We start from the raw sequence: 19,565 nt of genomic DNA on the forward strand, positions 1-19,565 counted from the left end.
CAATATGCATTTATTGCATATTGATTTATTGATTCAACAATTTAAAATCTTATGTATTAAACTTCTAGATAAAGAATACATGTCCCTTCTTGGATAGTTTTATTGTTTATTTGCATGCATAAATGTTTTTAGCTTATGCATCATATCAAATTCCTTTTTGTTTCAGAGATCGTCTCCATTCTGGCTGCTTCTTCCATTGTGTCTAGCTGAAAGACTGACCCTCTGGCTTTGTTTCTGTTTCATCTGTCTTTTGGATTGATTTCCTTCTTTTCCCTTGTCTCTCTCTTTTTGAGCTTTACTCTTTTGGTTTTTTTTTTTTTTTGCTACAGTATATCCTTCAGTAAATTCCTAAACAATTGGGTTCATGAAAGTAAAACGTTTGAAACAATGTTTGAAAATTTATTGATAGTTTTGTTGGGTTTAGCAATCTTTTCCTTTAGAATATTGAAAGCATAACTCAATTGCTTTTTAGCATATAGTGTTGTTTTTGGGAAGTCTAATAAAATTGTTTTATTCTTTTTCCACATGTTAGTATTTTCCCCCATGTTAGTATTTTCCCCCTGGCTTTTCAAAGCTATTATCCTTTTGTTTTGTTTTTGTTGTTGTTATTCTGAGAAGTCTAAAATTTCATGCAGATGTATCTTGGCATAGGTCTGCTCTTCATTCTGTGTTTCTGGGCACTAACTGGATTCATGTCCTTCTGATTTGGACATGTATTGCTTTGATGATATCCTCATTACACTTTTTGTTGTTGTTTTCTATCTCTGGAGTAGGATATTGGGACATTTGGATTGTTTTTATAAGCATTTACTATTTGCATTAATGATTTCCATCTCTTTATCTTCATTTTTGAATTTTATGAGAGATTTTCATTGGTTTCATCTATTAAAAAATTCCCAAGAGTGCTTTTTCATTATCAGATTGATTTTGTTATCATAGCATTTTGCAGTATCAGATTACCTGGATTTGAGATGTGGTTTGTTGTTGTTTTTTGAATACTTGATAGATGGCTTTGTAAAGTTTTGTTTTATTCCCTTCCCTTACCTATTGTCAAAGATTTAATGAGAATATATCTCTATCTCTCTCTCTATACATCTATCTATACACATATGTATATGTTCTATAACTATGAGATTTTATATATATTATAATATATATAAAACTAGTAGAGGTATATATTAAATATTAATAAACAGACTATTTGGCACATCCTAAATGTTAATCATTTCCTCCTCCTCCTCCTTTTCTTTTGGAGTCATACTGCTACTGTTCGTACTCTTAGGTCTTTGTCTGTTCCTTGAATTAACTCTGTGTCCTCTAGTTTTATTTCTTCTATTTTGTTTATTTTAGTCTTTTTCATATTGGAGACTTTCTCTCAATGTCATTCCTCCTTAGAGAAGAGTGGAATCTCTGAATATGTATAGGACTTGGTGACCAGTGGAATTTGTTTTTGAATATGTTGGTGGTCAGCCAAGCCTTCTGCTTTGAGCCCCATGCCTTGAAGGACCTATTGAGGTCCCTGGAAGTGAATCAGTCTCCTTCCCCAACTCCTGCTGTCTCAATCAGTCACTCCTAATTCACCTTCTTTCCATCTCCCAAAACACTATTACACGTTTCTCACTTGTTGATATCTCCACTTTTATTCTTTGCTCTTGTGAGTTCAAATCTTTTGTCTTCCTTAACTGTAGTATTGGTTGGGTCTTAGGAAGGAGAGAACATCAACATAGGTGGGTGATTTACCATTTTGGGGGAATTAAAAAATTAAAACATCTATTGAAAACTGGTTCTGCTAAGTTGCTCTTAAGGAAAGGTTCATGGTGACATGTCAGGGTAGCATATCAGAATGCTATTTTACTGATAATTCTGGGCTTAGATACTTAGTGACATGTATAACATGAGAACAAAAATAATGTTTATAAGAGTTTAAATAACAACTGAAATATTGTTTAGGTTATGATAAAAAAACATGCAGCATTTTGCTGGAGTCTGTTTTAGTTAGAAGTAAAATAGAACAAAATTTTCTTAGGGAAAATGTTAAAAAATACATATGTACTTTTTATGTTTAAAATGTACAACTGGAAGCTTATCACCAATTTCTACATGCACATAGATTTATTTATTTTTGTCCACAGAGATGGTTCTGCATATAAATTTAGTAGAAGAACGGTTAAGAAATCTATCCAACTGTGCATGAAGGGACTTGCAGGGACTAAAACAAGTTCTTTTGTTTATTTTTAACTCTCCATTTGGCTTTATTCTAACTTTAGCATATATATACACTAGTTGTGTAACAGGCTCTTTGAAACTGAACACAGCAGTTTCACTCCTCCTTCTCACTTCTTTTTCTTTCTTTCTTATACTTAGCTATACCCCTGATTTGTGGGAGTGCTAGGAAAGGGGCGGGAGGAGCATGTCTGGGGCTGGGAGAGAAGGTGCCAGTAAATCGTAATGTCACTTCTCTACTTCATCAGTTACCACTATGGGAGAGGCTTTTTACAATCTCTCCTATCCTTCTGCAATTATGTTCTCCTTTCAAAAGGAAAAGGGGCTCAGTCTGATCAACTGAACATGGGGAGCCACTTTATTTGATTTCCTGTGCCCCAGTGATCCTGCTGAGTTTAAAACCTTTAAAAGTACTAGGCAATGATGAAACCGGGAGCCAGGGAGATAGAAACTGGAGGGCCCAGTGTAGTCCAGTGCAGTGGAGATGGGAGTCATGATTCACATCGTTGGAGATGCCCTAAATTTGGCAGCAACAAGCTTTTAATGGGAGAGCTAAGGGTTTAAGGAGGCATTAACTGAAAACTTTTCGGGAAATAAGGAATTCATGCACCAGGTGGGGAAAAATTAAAACAAAGGTTGCTAACTGTTTCAAATCTTTAATTCAATAAATATCCGTTGTGTAAGGGGACCATTATAAGGTGGATGTTTTGCTCTTAGAGGCACTTACTTTTTCCTTATTCTGAGAAGTATAATTTTTAAAAAATGAATTAAATTCAGTTCTTTGCATTTCTTCCTAGATCTTCCCAGTTTAATAGTTATTTAAGTAGTCTATAATAATAATAGCAGTAATTTTACTGTCATACTTATTATTATTACCACAAATATTTTTTAAATTTTTATTGAAGTATAGTTGATTTACAAGGTTGTGTTAGTTTCTACTTATAACAAAGTGATTCAGTTTTAAGAATATATATATATATATATATTGTTTTTCATATTTTCCATTCTGGCTTATCACAGGATATTGAATATAGTTCCCTGTGCTATACAGTAGGAGCTTGTTGTTTATCCATCCTATATAAACTAGTTTGCATCTAGCACTACCAGTATTTATTGAGCACTTACTATACACCAGGCAGCATTCTTGACACTTTATCTATATTACTATTTATCCTCACATCAGACCTCTGAAGGCTTATTATTTTGCAGATATGGAAACCGAGGCAAAGAGAAGTGAAGTCACTAGTTGAAAACCTCCCAGAAGTAGAGAGATGGCAGGATAGCTATTGAAACAGAGGCACCTGGTGTCTTTACTGACTGTAATGACTTCAAGTTATTTCTCGCAATGTTAGCTAACCCCAGCTTATTTGGAAACTTCTCAAATCTAAAGAAAGGTTGAGTGAAAAGTACATCTTTATATCCCTTATGAGATCCTATCTTATTAGAGCTGCCAATTACATACTCCTATGCCTATGCAGCTATTCTTTTCTTTTTTCTGAATTGTTTGAAAGTAAGTGGCAAACTGTATATATTTCCCAAGAACAAGACCATTCTCCAATACAGTTTGCTACTGTAAACTATGTGGCCATACACTAAGGCAGATAATGAATTGGGTTTAAAAATTCCATTTACCATACACACACAGACAGAAACTTTTTCAGAAACATGAATGATCCCAAAAGATTTCTTTTGCCCAGTCATGTTTTCACTGTGATACCCCTTGATGTGAAGCATGTCACCTTTTTCAAGTCCATGAAGTTAGAATTAGTGAGTGACAACGTATGAGTCATCTCAGGCTGCCGTAACAAATTACCACAGACTGGGTGGTTTAAACAACAGAAATTTATTTTCTCACCGTTCTTGAGGTTAGAAGTCCAAGATCAAGGTGCCAGCACATTCATTTTCTGGTGTGGTCTCACTTCCTGGCTTGCACACAGCCCCCTTCTCACTGTGTCCTCACGTGGCCTGTCCTGTGTGCGTGTGTGGAAAGGGCAGGCTCTCTGGTATCTCCTCCTCTTCTTATAAGGACACTAGTCCTGTTGTGAGGGACCTGCCCTTTAGACCTCATTCAACCTGAATTACCTTCCTAAAGGCCCTAGCTCCATGTACTGTCACATTGGGGGTTAGGGATTCAACAAATACATTTTGTGGAGAGGGGGCAAAATTCAGTATATGACAGACGTTTTGAAGGAATACTTCTGAAATATGGGAAGATTAAGTCTACTAAAAAGTAGCATCTCAGTGTAACGTGAAAGTATATGTTATCAATTACAGACAGCTTTTATATTATAATTAAACTGGGAACTATTTCTAGTTTATATATATAAATAATCAGAAAGGCTATATATATATATAATATGATATATATTCATCTAATGATGAGATCCTCTCAGAGCATTTATTCCATGGTGCTTATCATCTTATCATCTTCTTATATGTATCTTCTAGTTGATGGTATTCTTGACAAAGAATGGCAAAGAGATAGTAGATTTGCTTAAGAAAAGTGTGGAGGGCAAGTCTTTAGAATACGTGTTTTTTTAAAAAAATTTATTTCTTTTACAATAGGTTCTTGTTGGTTCTCTATTTTAAATATAGCAGTGTGTACATGTCAACCCCAAACTCTCAATCTATCCCTCTCCCCAGCCTTCCCCCTGGTAACCATAAGTTCATTCTCTAAGTCTGTGAGTCTGTTTCTGTTTTGTAAATAAGTTCATTTGCATCACTTTTTTTTAGATTCCACTTATAAGTGTTATATGATATTTGTCTGTCTGACTTACTTCACTTAGTACGATAATCTCTAGGTCCATCCATGTTGCTGCAAATGGCATTATTTCATTCATTTTAATGGCTGAGTAATATTCCATTGTATATATGTACCACATCTTCTTTATCCATTTATCTGTTGAGGGACATTTAGTTTGCTTCCATGTCTTGGCTATTGTGAACAGTGCTGCAATGAACATTGGGGTGCATGTGTCCTTTTGAACCATGTTTTTCTCTGGATATATGCCCAGGAGTGGGATTGTTGGATCATACGGTAGCTCTATTTTTTGTTTTCTAAGGAACCTCCATACTGTTCTCCATAGCGGCTGTACCAATTTTCATTCCCACCAACAGTGCAGGAGTGTTCCCCTATCTCCACACCCTCTCCAGCATTTATTGTTTGTAGACTTTATGATGATACCCATTCTGACTGGTGTGAGGTGATATTTCACTGTAGTTTTGATTTGCATTTCTCTAATATTTAGTTATGTTGAGCATCTTTTCATGTGCTTTTGGCCATTTGTCTATCTTCTTTGGAGGACTGTCTATTTAGGTCTTCTGCCCTTTTTTTTTTTTGCGGTACACGGGCCTCTCACTGTTGTGGCCTCTCCCGTTGCGGAGCACAGGCTCCGGACGCGCAGGCTCACGGGCCTAGCTGCTCCGTGGCACGTGGGATCTTCCCCGACCGGGGCACGAACCCATGTCCCCTGCATTGGCAGGCGGACTCTCAACCACTGTGCCACCTGGGAAGCCCTGCCCATTTTTTGATTGGGTTGTTTGTTTTGATATTGAGTCGTGTGAGCTGTTTGTAAATTTTGGAGATTAATCCCTTGTCAGTCACATTATTTGTGAATGTTTTGTCCGTAGAATAGGTGTATCATTTTGAATAATGTCAGAAGAAAAATTTTCTTAAGATAAATTAGGAATGCTGAGTGTGGGAGATTTTTAGATATTTTAAAAACTAAGGTAAGTGGCTGGGTTGTGTTGATGTTAGAACATATTATTGTTTTGACTTTTAATCAGTTATTGAAAAATTGTATTTGTAATATCTATAAGAATAGGATAAAAATAGTTTTCCCCACAAAGACAGTGTTCCAGGTAGATGGGAAATTTTTCTGGAGGAAAGTTGTATTTTTTGAGTGCAGGTGGAAGGTCTTAGGCAGGAAAGGAAAAGGTAGTTGGGATATAATTCTTAGACTGGATTAGATATGGCTTTTCAGGGAAAAATTGTAACATAGTGTAATGGATTATCTTTTATCATTGCCTTTTGCCGCATGATCACAACTGTCTACAAAAGCATTCAGAAGCTTCCCCAATTTCCCCATGAGCTGCTCTTTAGCCCTTTGCCACTTCAGCCATTCTCTTTTGTGAAGTCTTTTCAGGTGATTTTCTCCTCTTTAATTATTGGGCTAAATCTTCCATATTCTCAGTGAATGGCTTTGGGTGGTATTCAAGCAGCTCTACTATGTCACTTTCAATGACCTTATGAAATTCTTCATCCTTTGTAACATTTGCATCATAGGATGTTTTGGACCGTCGCTGAGAGGCTCACTGACAGCCTTGACAGGACAGTCCCTTGTGTTGAGTGGGGACTAGTTTTTTTTTTTGTTTTTTTTTTTTGCGGTACGCAGGCCTCTCACTGTTGTGGCCTCTCCTGTTGTGGAGCACAGGCTCCGAACGTGCAGACTCAGCGGCTATGACTCACAGGCCCAGCTGCTCTGTGGCATGTGGGATCTTCCCGGACCAGGGCACGAACCCGTGTCCCCTGCATTGGCAGGCGGACTCTCAACCACTGCGCCACCAGGGAGGCCCCGAGTGGGGACTAGTTTTATGTGTGACTAGGCATATTTTTTTATTCTGATGATGTTAATGAATACTCACATAGCAATTAACACAGCTTCCACATAGACCATCCAGCACAAGGGTGGCACACAGAAAATTGGGAAGAGGAGGGTTAGAAATGAACTGTCTGTGCTCCTATCAAATGCCTGCCTCTTTATTTAGGTTCCACCCATTACCTCCTACCTACTTGGACATCTCTCTAGCAACTTTCCCTCTCTATCAGATTTTTCCCAACAGCATACATGTTTGCTGTACATTCTCATATCTTAAAAAAAAGATTGCTAACATCTGTATATATACCCTATACAGTCTCATTTCTCTTCTTCCTTTACACCACAATTTCTAGCTATAATTATTGTCTCCAATTTCTCACTGTATGCTTTCTCTGAAACCCATTCCAGTCATGATTTGCCTCCACTGTTTTTCTGATACTTTTCTTGTGAAGGCCACCCCTGACCTGAATACTGCAGTGTCCAGGGGTCCTCATCTTACTTGAACTCAGAACAGCAGTTAACATGACCACTCCCTTATCCTTGAAACCTTTGTCCCTTGGGCTTGCAGAGTATCCCACATTCCTCCTTGGTTCTTTGCTTAGGCCCCTGGCCACTGCTTCTCTTCTCCTAAACTCTTAGCATTGAAATGAACCTTTAAAAAAATTCTCCAGCTACAGTTATTTCCTTGGGGATTTTTACCCAGTCTGTTGGCTTTAAATACCATCCACATATTCTAATGATGAACAGATGTCTAGCTTGAAACCAGCCTTCTCTCTTAAACTCCAGACTCAGACGTCTAACTGCCTCTTTGACATTCTTCAGTTAGGAACCTAACACCTAACAAGCAAGCTCCTGGTTTGCCCTCTTTTATTTAAGAGTCAGCCCCACCCTTGTCGTTGTTGAAGGCAACAACCTCAGAGTCTGCATCGACTCCTGTCCTCCTCTCACATCGTACATTTAACCCATCAACACATCCTGTCACCTCTGCCTTCTAAATATATCCAGAATGCCACCTTGTCTTACATCTCCACTGCTACCACCTGGACCAAGCCATCATCACCTCTCCCTGGGTTATGGTGACAGGAGCTGTGTCCCTGCTTGCATCCTTGTTCCTCGTTAGTCTGTGCTCATTACAGTAGATCCTTTACAAATATTTGTCATATCCGGTCATCCTAAGTTCAGACTTCCCAGGGGCTTCCCATCCGGTTGTGAGCCTCACGGTGACCCAGGAGGCTCTGGGTAACCTGCCCATTCACCCTGTGTTATCTTTCAAACATCATCTCCTACTAATCTTCCCTCCTCTCACATAGCTCCGGGTAAAGGGCCTCTTTCCCTCAGATATCTGCAAGTAATGGTCTCTCACCTGCTTTGATTTCACACTGACGTGTTAGTTTCTTAGGCCCTCCCTGTTTTAAATTCCATTTTTCATGCTTTGTGTTTCTTTCATCACAAAAATATGAAAGACTCTTGAGGAAGAGGGTTTTTTTGTCCTGTTTTGTTCAGTGTTACATTTCCATGTGTCTGGCACAAAGCAAGTGCTCAACGAATATTTATTGAATAAATATGTAAACAAAAAACCCAAAGTCATTTATTCAACATCTATGGTGTCAGTATTAATCACGATTAAACACTTTTCATTCATTAAGCACTTTAATTGGAACTTCATAACCATCATGTGTGATAGATAATGTACTAGTTGTGTATCAGAAAAATGAGATTGAATTACTCAGTGGAATTCTCCAAGTGGGGAAGCTGGCATTCCAGTTCAGCAATTCTGACTCCAAGTCCAGGGCCCTCCCCTTGGTTACCAACAGGGAAGAATTCCATTTCCACCTTAGGAGAATCGTTAGATATTTCCATTTGGTATCTCTACTTGTTGAGGCCAGAAGCATCTCTCTTTTTTACTACTGTGTCCTCAACCCCAGCAGAGGGCCTGGCGCATGGTAGGGGCTCAGAGGATATTTGTCTGCACAGCTAAGTTACCATGTTTGTCCAGCTGATGGTCCCATGGCTACCATAATCTTAACTTATGTGATGTCTCTCCTTTTGACAAAAAGCCAAGTTGGAGCTGGGATAGGGGAAGAAAGTTGAGAATTATAAGGGAAGCACAACTAGGAATACTGGGCATGTTTCCCAAAGGCAGGTGACTAGCCACGGCCTCATTCTCTGCTTTCATTTCATGAAATCTTGTTTTCAGCCTTTTGTTTCCTCTGTTCTGCTTCCATGAAGGGGGGAGGCTGAGAATGCCATAGAGAATACCCCACTCAAATCAAATAAATGCCTTCTAAGATCACTGGAGTGTGATACTTCTCTCTGAGGGTGTATTTTCTTGTGCTGGGCTGGAGGAGAAAGGGAACAAAGGATTTAAACAAAAGGAAAAGGATTCAAGGGAAATAATAGGATAAAGAAAAAGTCACCCTAATCTGATGCCTTCTGTCTCTCCGTCAGCTTTCAAGTAGTTTCAGCCGAAGACCTTTTACTGCAAATGTGGTTTTATATTTTACCTCCTTTACAGTGGGAAAGCCCTGACTGCACTGGGACAAATAGTTATTTACCCTGCTGTTTGCAACTTTTCTTAAAAGCATATTTATTTATTTATTAAAAACAAAAATTTTTGGGCTTCCCTGGTGGCGCAGTGGTTGAGAGTCCGCCTGCCGATGCAGGGGACACGGGTTCGTGCCCCGGTCTGGGAAGATCCCACATGCCGCGGAGCGGCTAGGCCCGTGAGCCATGGCTGCTGGGCCTGCGCATCCAGAGCCTGTGCTCCGCAACGGGAGAGGCCACAGCAGTGAGAAGCCCACGTAATGCAAAAAAACAAACAAACAAAAAAAAAACAAAAAATTTTAACATCTTTATTGGAGTATAATTGCTTTACACTGTTGTGTTAGTTTCTGCTGTATAACAAAGTGAATCAGCTATACGTATTCATATATCCCCATATCTCCTCCCTCTTGCGTCTCTCTCCCATCCTCCCAATCCCACCCCTCTAGGTGGTCACAAAGCACCGAGCTGGTCTCCCTGTGCTACGTGGCTGCTTCCCACTAGCTATCTATTTTACATTTGGTAGTGTATATATGTCCATGCCACTGTCTCACTTCGTCCCAGCTTACCCTTCCCCCTGCCCGTGTCCTGAAGTCCATTCTCTACGTCTGCGTCTTTATTCCTGTCCTGCCCCTAGATTCTTTAGAACCTTTTTTGTTTTTCTTAGACTCCATATATATGTGTTAGCATATGGTATTTGTTTTTCTCTTTCTGACTTACTTCACTCTGTATGACAGACTCTAGGTCCATCCACCTCACTACAAATAACTCAATGTCGTTTCTTTTTATGGCTGAGTAATATTCCATTGTATATATGTGCCACATCTTCTTTATCCATTCATCTGTTGATGGACACTTAGGTTGCTTCCATGTCCTGGCTATTGTAAATAGAGCTGCAATGAACATTTTGGTACATGACTCTTTTTGAATTATGGCTTTCTCAGTGTATATGCCCAGTAGTGGGATTGATGGGTCATATGATAGTTCTATCTTTAGTTTTTTAAGGAAGCTCCATACTGTTTTCCATAGTGGCTGTATCAATGTACATTCCCACCAACAGTGCAAGAGGGTTCCCTTTTCTCCACACCCTCTCCAGCATTTATTGTTCGTAGATTTTTGATGATGGCCATTCTGACCGGTGTGAGGTAACACCTCATTGTAGTTTTGATTTGCATTTCTCTAATGATTAGTGATGTTGAGCATCCTTTCATGTGTTTGTTGGCAATCTGTATACCTTGTTGGGAGAAATGTTGATTTAGGTCTTTTGCCCATTTTTGGATTGGGTTGTTTGTTTTTTTTGATATTGAGCTGCATGAGCTGCTTGTAAATTTTGGAGATTAATCCTTTGTCGGTTGCTTCATTTGCAAATATTTTCTCCCATTCTGAGGGTTGTCTTTTGGTCTTGGTTTTTTTTTTTTTTGCTGTGAAAAGCTTTTAAGTTTCATTAGGTCCTGTTTGTTTATTTTTGTTTTTATTTCCATTTCTCTAGGAGGTGGGTTGAAAAGGATCTTGCTGTGATTTACGTCATAGAGTGTTCTGCCTATGTTTTCCTCTAAGAGTTTTATAGTGTCTGACCTTACATTTAGGTCTTTAATCCATTTATTTTTGTATATGGTGTTAGGGAGTATTCTAATTTCATTCTTTTACATGTAGCTGTCCAGTTTTTCAGCACCACTTATTGAAGAGGCTGTCTTTTCTCCATTGTATATTCCTGCCTCCTTTATCAAAGATAAGGTGACCGTATATGAGTGGGTTTATCTCTGGGCTTTGTATCCTGTTCCACTGATTTGTATTTCTGTTTTTGTGCCAGTACCATACTGTCTTAATGACTGTAGCTTTGTCATATAGTCTAAAGTCAGGGAGCCTGATTCCTCCAGCTCTGTTTTTCTTTCTCAAGATTGTTTTGGCTCTTTGGGGTCTTTTGTGTTTCCATACAAATTGTGAAATTTTTTGTTCCAGTTCTGTGAAAAACGCCATTGGTAGTTTGATAGGGATTGCACTACATCTGTAGATTGCTTTGGGTAGTAGAGTCATTTTCACAATGTTGATTCTTCCAATCCAAGAACATGGTATATCTCTCCAACTGTTTGTATCATCTTTAATTTCTTTCATCAGTGTCTTATAGTTTTCTGCATACAGGTCTTTTGTCTCCTTAGGTAGGTTTATCCCTAGGTATTTTATTCTTTTTGTTGCAATGGTAAATGGGAGTGTTTCCATAATTTCTCCTTCAGATTTTTCATCATTAGTGTATAGGAATACAAGAGATTTCTGTGCATTAACTTTGTATCCTGCTACTTTACCAAATCCATTGATTAGCTCTAGTCATTTTCTGGTAGCATCTTTAGGATTTTCTATGTATAGTATCATTTGATTTTCAAACAGTGACAGTTTTACTTCTTCTATTCTGATTTGGATTCCTTTTATTTCTTCTTCTTTTCTGATTGCTGTGGCTAAAACTTCCAAAACTATGTTGAATAATAGTGGTGAGAGTGGGCAACCTTGTCTTGTTCCTGATCTTAGTGGAAATGGTTTCAGTTTAAAAGCATATTTAATAAGAAAAAAAGATATGTATTTAAGCAGATAAAGTTAATCCATCCTCTGTAGCAATCCCAAAGCAATCAATTTTTTTTGTAAGGATTGTCATAACTCTTTTAGTGTTATATACATCAGTTATTCAGGTGAGTGAGGAAGCAGGCATCTTAAATTTTACAATTCTGCCAATATTCATTTTAAGTCACCTTTTTTGAAAAGAACATATACAACCTGATTGCAAGTTCAGAAGTGTGGAAAGGAATCAAGGAAGTGTTAAGCTTCCCCACTTATAAAATATGTCTCCAAGAACACTGAGAATAATGTCTGCCACACAGTATACTGTATGAAAGTGTTGGTTAAATAAATAGAAATAAATACGCTTCCATCTACCTGCCCAGAGAAAACTGGAAGGAAAATGGCCCAGAACCTGACAAGGGTTAACAGAAAAAAAAGGAAAGTTTTCTTTTTCCCCCCTCTTTGGCCAGTTTCTGTCCAGTGAATCTGGCTCCACTTCTGGATAATTCATTCGTATATACTCCAGTTCACACCTTGAAGCTCTAAAGTAAGAGAAACGAGAGATTTCACCTACAACTTCTCACTTACTGCACAGGTCTTATGTATATGTATTTAGCTGTAGTATTCAAGACAGATCTCCAACGGAAATGTTCCCTGCTGTTTAAGAGAGAAAATGCATCTTTGTTTTAAGTGAATTTACCTGAAGTGGCCACTTTCTGGTGGCTTATTGAACAAGGCATGCCTTTTGTATGTTTTTAGATAACTAAGCCACTAGTTTCTTGTCTGTTTTCTACTTTCATTTTTTTTCCATCTAGCAACACTATACTACATAGCTGTATGATGTTTACGATGGTTACATTTATATGTCAACTTGACTGGCAGGGTGCCCAGTCACACATTATTCTGGGTGTTTCTGTGAGGGTGTTTTGGATAAGATTAACATTTAAATCTATAGATTGAGTGAAGCAGATTGCCCTCCCTAATGTGGGTGGGCCTCATCCAATCAGCTGAAGGCCTGAATAGAGCAAAAAGCCTAACCTTCTCCTTGAATAAGAGAGAATTCTTCCAGGCTTTGAACTGGGACGTATCTTTTCCTGTTTTTGCACTCAAACTGAAACATCAGCTCTTACTGCAACATGAATCTGTCCACTCTTGGACACATCTTGTTGGTTCCCTTTCTCTGGAGAACTCTGACTAATACAATGTTTACATGTGAGCTGCTCAAGCATGTATAATCAGTGATTTCTGTGCATCACCCACACTGGATCCCTATCTTCTGCCATCATTTCTTCAGCAGTTTTAAGTACCTGTTTCTGAGAACCCATCTCCTGTGCCAGGAACAAAGATTACAGAGAAACGAGGCACATCCTTATTCAAAGATTATTGTCACATGTCAACTGTACACACATCTGTAGAAAGACTGTCTAAATGGAGTCACACAAACATTGTTATCAAGTAGGAAAGATGTTTATGTGGGAAACTGAACCATATCTTGTGACTTGCTGAGGTAGAGATACTATTTTGGCTGTACTTGGTGAAATATTAGCTACCATAGCTACTACACTTTCTGCTGTGAGAGCATAGACACTGCCTGGGTTTGAATCTCTTCTCTTTCTCTTTTCTAGTTGTGTTAACTTGGGCAAATATATTTCTGGACATTTTATTAAATGTAAAATAGGAATAAAAATAGTGCCTGTATTGTAGCATTTTAAAAGATTACATAGAATATTTGTAGAAAGTTTAGAAGAGTGCCTGCAACCTACCATATTTTATCAAATCTAAGATGCTATCAATTGTGAAATATACTGCTGTTTTGTGTATTTCAAAGAAAGAAAAGCAATGCCAATTATAATGGTAAGATGTTATCAGTTGTGACACATCCTGACATGTTAAAATATGTATCTTAAAAATCAGTGAAGTACCACAGTTGGTGCTATATAAATGAATAAAATTCTAGAGCAGGCAAGCTGATTATTCAGAGAGAAGATTGAATAGGAAAAAAAAAACTATTTGCATTTGTGGATGGTTATCTAAATAGCAACAAAATTCTAATCAAACTATAATATTAATGAATGTTCACATCACTTCTTGACTATTCTAGGAAGTTACTAAGGCGTATTTCTTTTATTTTCTTAATGAACTTTAGAGCTGCTTTCATTATAGACGTTCTAGGACCATTAAAAATCTAATTAAGGCATGATGGCTGTTACAGACTGAGTGTCTGTGCCCCCCCCACCAAATTCATATGTTGAAGCTCGAACCCCCAAATGTGACTGTATTTGGAAAGAGCGTCTGTGAGGAGGTGATAGAGGTTAAATGAGGTCATAAGGTGGGCCCTAATTTAATAGGGCTGGTGTCCTTAGGAAAAAAAGGAAGAGACACCAGAGCACGTGCTCTCTCTCTCTCTCTCTCTGCCATGTGAGGACATGGTAAGATGGAGGCTGTTTAAAGCCAGGAAAAGAGCTCTCACCAGGAAGTGAATTGGCCAGCACCTTGATCTTGGATTTCTGGCTTCCAGAACTCTGAGAAATAAATGTCTGTTGTTGAAGCCACCCGGTCTGTGGTAGTTTGTTGTGGCCACTGAGCAAACTGAGACGATGGCCAACAGGGAGGGTGGTCACTGAGAGAAGACTGAGGATGAATTCATCCCAGCCACCCCCCTTCCCCCTCGTGGCTACTCATTACCTGTCCAGGACTGTTTGACCTGAAGTGCTTATTTGCAATTGGAAACTACAGAAAGGCTCTCCCCACGAACTCTCCCCAGTCCTCACTTTTCTGCTTACTTGGTGCTAAAGTCCCATGCTACTTTACCGACATTGTAATTACTCTTTATTTTTTACTTATTTACTTTTTTACAGTTGTACACAACTACCTATGGGAAATCAACACTCTTCTTGCGAACATTTAATTAGGTTTATAGTTTTAATTACTCCTTTCACATTTATGTTTTCCTCTGTAGTGGATAGAAAACTTTCTCTCATGCTGGCGATTTGACTCTCTGGGTACTGGTTCCGCTTTTATGTATTTTACAAATGAAACTTTGCCTTAGTGTTTGTTCTCACCATTAATTGGATTTTGCTTCCACCATTTAAGATAGTATGACAGGGAAGGGCCAGAAAAAATTCACCATGATATAGAGGTTACTTTGTAGAAGGTCTATCTTAATGGATTAAAAATCTGAAATACAGAATTTTAAAAAGGAGCTTTGTTATTCGAAGCACATACACCAAACAACAGAAACCAAGCAAAGCATTAACCTGTGGGAATCCTTGGGGAAACCTGTTTTAACGAGTAGATGAGATTTCTTGTAATTCACAGAACAATATATATGTTAATGGTATATCTGAAAATCATGAGGGTGCTCAAGGGTGCCTGAAAAGCTTGCCTTTCAGTAATAATTTCTAAACATTGCCTCTACAATCTTGTTTCCATTGTATTTTTTTTTATCAGAGCAAAGGTAAGTCTTTCCATCTTGGTATAACCAGAGTTGGTGTATTAGTTATCCATTGCTGTGTAACAAATTAGCCCCGACCTTAGATGCTTGAAACAATCAACAAACAGTTGGCCCTTGAACAACATAGGTTTGAACTGTGCAGGTCCACTATACTATGATTTTCTTCAATAAATATGTACTGTAGTAGCACACGACCTGTGGTTGGCTGAATCCATGGATGCATAACTACAAGTAAGGAGGGTCAACCATAAGTTATACTCAGGTTTTCGACTGGGTGTGTGGGGTCAGCGCTTCTAACTCCTGCATCGTTCACAGGTCAACTATATATTATTTTACAGTCTTTGAGCAGCAGGCATCTGGGAATGGCTTAGCTGGGTGGTCCAGACTCAGGGTTGTTAGATTGCAGTTGAGCTGTTGTCTGGGATTGTAGTCTTTGAAGCCTTGACTAGGGCTGTAGGATCCACCTCCAAACTCACTCATGGCAGCACACAGCGTGATTTCCTCCAGAGTGACTGATGAGCAAGCAAGGGACTGCACCGCTGTCTTTTATAACCTGACTGTGGAAGTGATAAACCATCACTTCTAATGTGTGCTATTGGCACTGGCACACAGACCAGTGCTGGTGCGGTGTAGGAGGGAATATACCTAGAAGCTCACTTACAGGGTTGTTGGCAAGAGACTTCAGTTCCTTGCCACAAGGGCCCCTTTATAGGGCCACTTATCCCATGGTTTCCTTTGAGTGAGTGATCCAAAAGGCACAGAAAGGGTGACCACCTAATTTTGGAAGTGACATATCATCATTTCCTCTGCACGCTATTGGTCATAAAGACCAACCCTGGTACCATGTGGGAAGGGACTGAACAAACGTGTGGACAGTAGGAGGCAGGGAGCATTAGGGACCATCTTAGACGGTGGCTGCCACAGCTGACATGACCTTGAACAGAACGACAGAGTCATGGAGTGGAATCATTTCCTCAAGTCCAGCCATGAGAATGGGTCCACTTAGTGTGAAGCTAAGTTCTCTCTTGGTTTTACAATCTCCTGATAATTTTCCAATAAATTCTCTTTGGCTTAAGTGAGCTTAGATCACTTTCCATTGTTCAAAGACTCCTAACAGATAAAATGGACTCCAATATAAATTAAACGTAAACCATTTTCTGTTTGTTACAGGACTATGGAAGTCAGTTTTATCCTTGTTGGCAATGGGAGGTAGAAATATAGAATTGTGGTCAGAGCAGTGAGAACCTGTGGTGCTAGGATGGAACTGGAGATGCCAGTGTGGACTTAACACTGTGGACTTATGCTGTACACGTACACACACACACGTACACACACACACGTACACGCACGCACACACACACACACACACACACACACACACACACACACACACACGCTTCCTAGGTCTATCTGCCCTCTCAGCCCCAAATCACTCCCTGGTAGCAATGAATAAACCTTTGTGCCAAAGTCCTGGTTTCTAAATCTGAAGCCCCACTAAAAACAATCAGGGCTCCTTGGAGAAAAATGATGAGGGCAGGGAAAATCTGGCACATCTTTTGAGCCAGAAAGTTAGTTAAGATCTCAAAGCATAATGGGGATATGTCAAAATGACACAGCTGCCAGTATGAAGGGGCTCCTCCTGTCTAGATCTGAGATAATTTGAATATTAATATAGAATCAGTTTTGCAACCATCATATTAATAATTGGTTCTGGTGGAAGTCATCAGTGGATGCTAAAAATAGTGGGTCACAGTTTGAAGAGTGGGGTGTTAACATAGTTTGAATATATTTCCCCTTAAAATGCTTATTAATTACAAAGGGCAAAATAGTACCTTTAGAAATGGAGAAACCTGGCAGCCACCACCTTAAGCATGTGATTAAAAGTAACAGCACCAAAAGCTGGATAAATGACATTATGCGCCTCCTGATATGATGCACTGAGAAGAACATGGTGTCACTTCTGGGGTAATCTGCTAAAAGTGCATTGCCTGACTCTAATCAGGAGGAAACATCAGACAAATGCAAACTGAGGAACATTGTACAAAATAACTGACATGTATTCTTTAAAAATGTCAAGGTCAAGAAAGATAAAGGCTGAGGAATAGTTTCTAATTAAAGAAGGCTAAAGAAATGTGAACTAAATATAATGTAGGCTTCTGCATTGGATCCTGAGCAGGGGGGGAAATGGCTCTAAAGGACATTTTTGGGACAAGTGGAAAAATTTGACTGTAGATTGTCAGTTATATTAATAGCATTGTATTAATGTTAAATGTCCTGAATTCGTTAATTATGTCAGAGAAAGTCTTTATTCTTGGGAAATACACAGTATTTAGGGGTGAAGGAGTGTCATGTCTGCAACTTACTCTCAAATGGCTCATAAAAATATATGAAAGATAGTGAATGATAAAGCAAATGAGGTCACATGTTAACAATTAGGGAATCTAGGTAAAAGGTCTTATATCAGTTTGCTATTGTTGCTGTGACAAATTACCATAAATTTAGCGGCTTGTTTCTGTAGGTGAGAAGTCTGGCACAGTTTGGCTGGTTTCTCTGGGTTAAAACCAAGGTATCCGCAGGAGAGCCTTCCTTTATGGGGGACCCTGAGGAAGAAGCTGCTTCCAAGCATATCCAGGTTTTTGGCAGAATTCAGTCCCTTGTGGTTGTAGGACTGAAGTCTCCATTTCCTTGACTCTTGGCCCCTCCATTTTCAAGCCAGCAATGGTGCTTTGAGTCCTCCTCATGGTTTAAATCTGAATTCACCTTCTGCTTCATCTCTCTGCTTTGAAGGGCTCATCACCTTAGCTCTACATGGATAATCCAGGATAATCTCCCTCTCTTAAACTTAACCAATTAATAATCTTAATTACATCCGCAAAATCTCTTTTGCCATGTAAGTAACATAGCATAGCCATTGGTGTGATACCAGGGGCTAAAGGTCCTGGAAGCCAGATTTCTGTATACCTCAGTTTTATAGGAGTTTTTTGCACTATTCTTGCCACCTTTATATAAGTTTAAATTTACATCAAAACAAACAAAAAGGATTCATAAACGTAGTATACATGGAATTGGGAAATGTAGTCATGGCATCATTCACATCTTTGGTACTTTCATTTCTTCCTAACAGCACTGGGTCTGTTTTGCTCCCCTGTTATCCACCAGGTCACCAACAAATCAAGCAAGGGACCTGTGAGGTGGTCGCAGTGCACAGGTGCTGTAACAAGAACCGCATAGAGGAGCGATCACAAACAGTCAAGTGTTCTTGCTTCCCAGGACAGGTTGCTGGCACAACTCGGGCTCAGCCTTCTTGTGTTGAAGGTAAGACCTTTCTGGTCAGTTTCCCTAATGTTGCAAAAGGAGCTAACACTAAAGAACCCCCTACTTTGTTGTCTTTGCAACTCAAAGAAAACTAGGGCTGCACCTACGTCAACTATGTCAGTGTCATTTAAAAAATGAACATAAATATAACCCCACAAATTTCTTAATGAGTAGGGTATTAATGATGTCTCCCAAGAGGTACCAATAAGGAGTTCTGTTAGTGGACAATCAGGAAGATATGCTTTGATTTCTGCTTGCCCAACTGTCTCTCCAAATATCACCCACTGGAGCAGTTTCTTCCCTAGACATGCTTTTCTGCCTCCTCTAAAACTCTATTCAGAAAGTCAGCAACCTGGTTTTCTCACCTCGTGTTTGATGTTATAGACTAATATTCTCTTTATTTCTAGTTTACTATTTATACAACATCTTTGGAGCAAGTTCCCTGAGAATAGTTTGGGTTATCATTCATTTGTTGTTTCCCTATCCCCTAGCAGAATACGGTGCCAGTGGTTTAGAAAAAAAATGAATCAATGTTGATGGTTGTAGGTGGAGGCCTGGGATTGATTCCTTTTGATGCCCCCTGGCTCCTTCCAGCAGACACCTTGTTAGAAACAAGTATCAGTTCCCAGGGGGACAGATGCATGAGGTTAAGTCTTGTAGCAGTTTCTCTACAGCGGTGTGAAACCTCCCTGAAAACGAACACTTCCTGTCTTATCTGATGCATTTCTAAAGGTCAGCAGTTAAAACACACACACATTCTTATCTCTAGAATCATACAGTCGACAATAATTAATCACATCCCACCTACCCTACCAAACAGACACACATTTGTAGACTGTTTGGTGTACATGTATTGTATACATACCAGTGCTACGTATCAGCATGAT

The 19,565-nt window shown here is 39.1% G+C and overlaps 1 protein-coding gene across 1 annotated transcript in view; it reads left to right on the plus strand.

Annotated features, from left to right (window-relative positions):
* Nucleotides 1-19,565, plus strand: part of TAFA4 (TAFA chemokine like family member 4) — a gene marked incomplete at its 3' end in the record, with an annotated part of 123,256 nt that overhangs the window by 86,323 nt on the left and 17,368 nt on the right. Inside the window, exon 3 of the mRNA XM_079712579.1 lies at nucleotides 18,523-18,678. Coding sequence (XP_079568705.1) covers nucleotides 18,523-18,678 — 156 coding nt within the window. The remainder of the gene's footprint in view (nucleotides 1-18,522; nucleotides 18,679-19,565) is intronic.

Source organism: Hyperoodon ampullatus (genome assembly GCF_949752795.1).
Source record: "Hyperoodon ampullatus genome assembly, chromosome: 10".
Lineage (NCBI taxonomy): Eukaryota > Metazoa > Chordata > Mammalia > Artiodactyla > Ziphiidae > Hyperoodon > Hyperoodon ampullatus.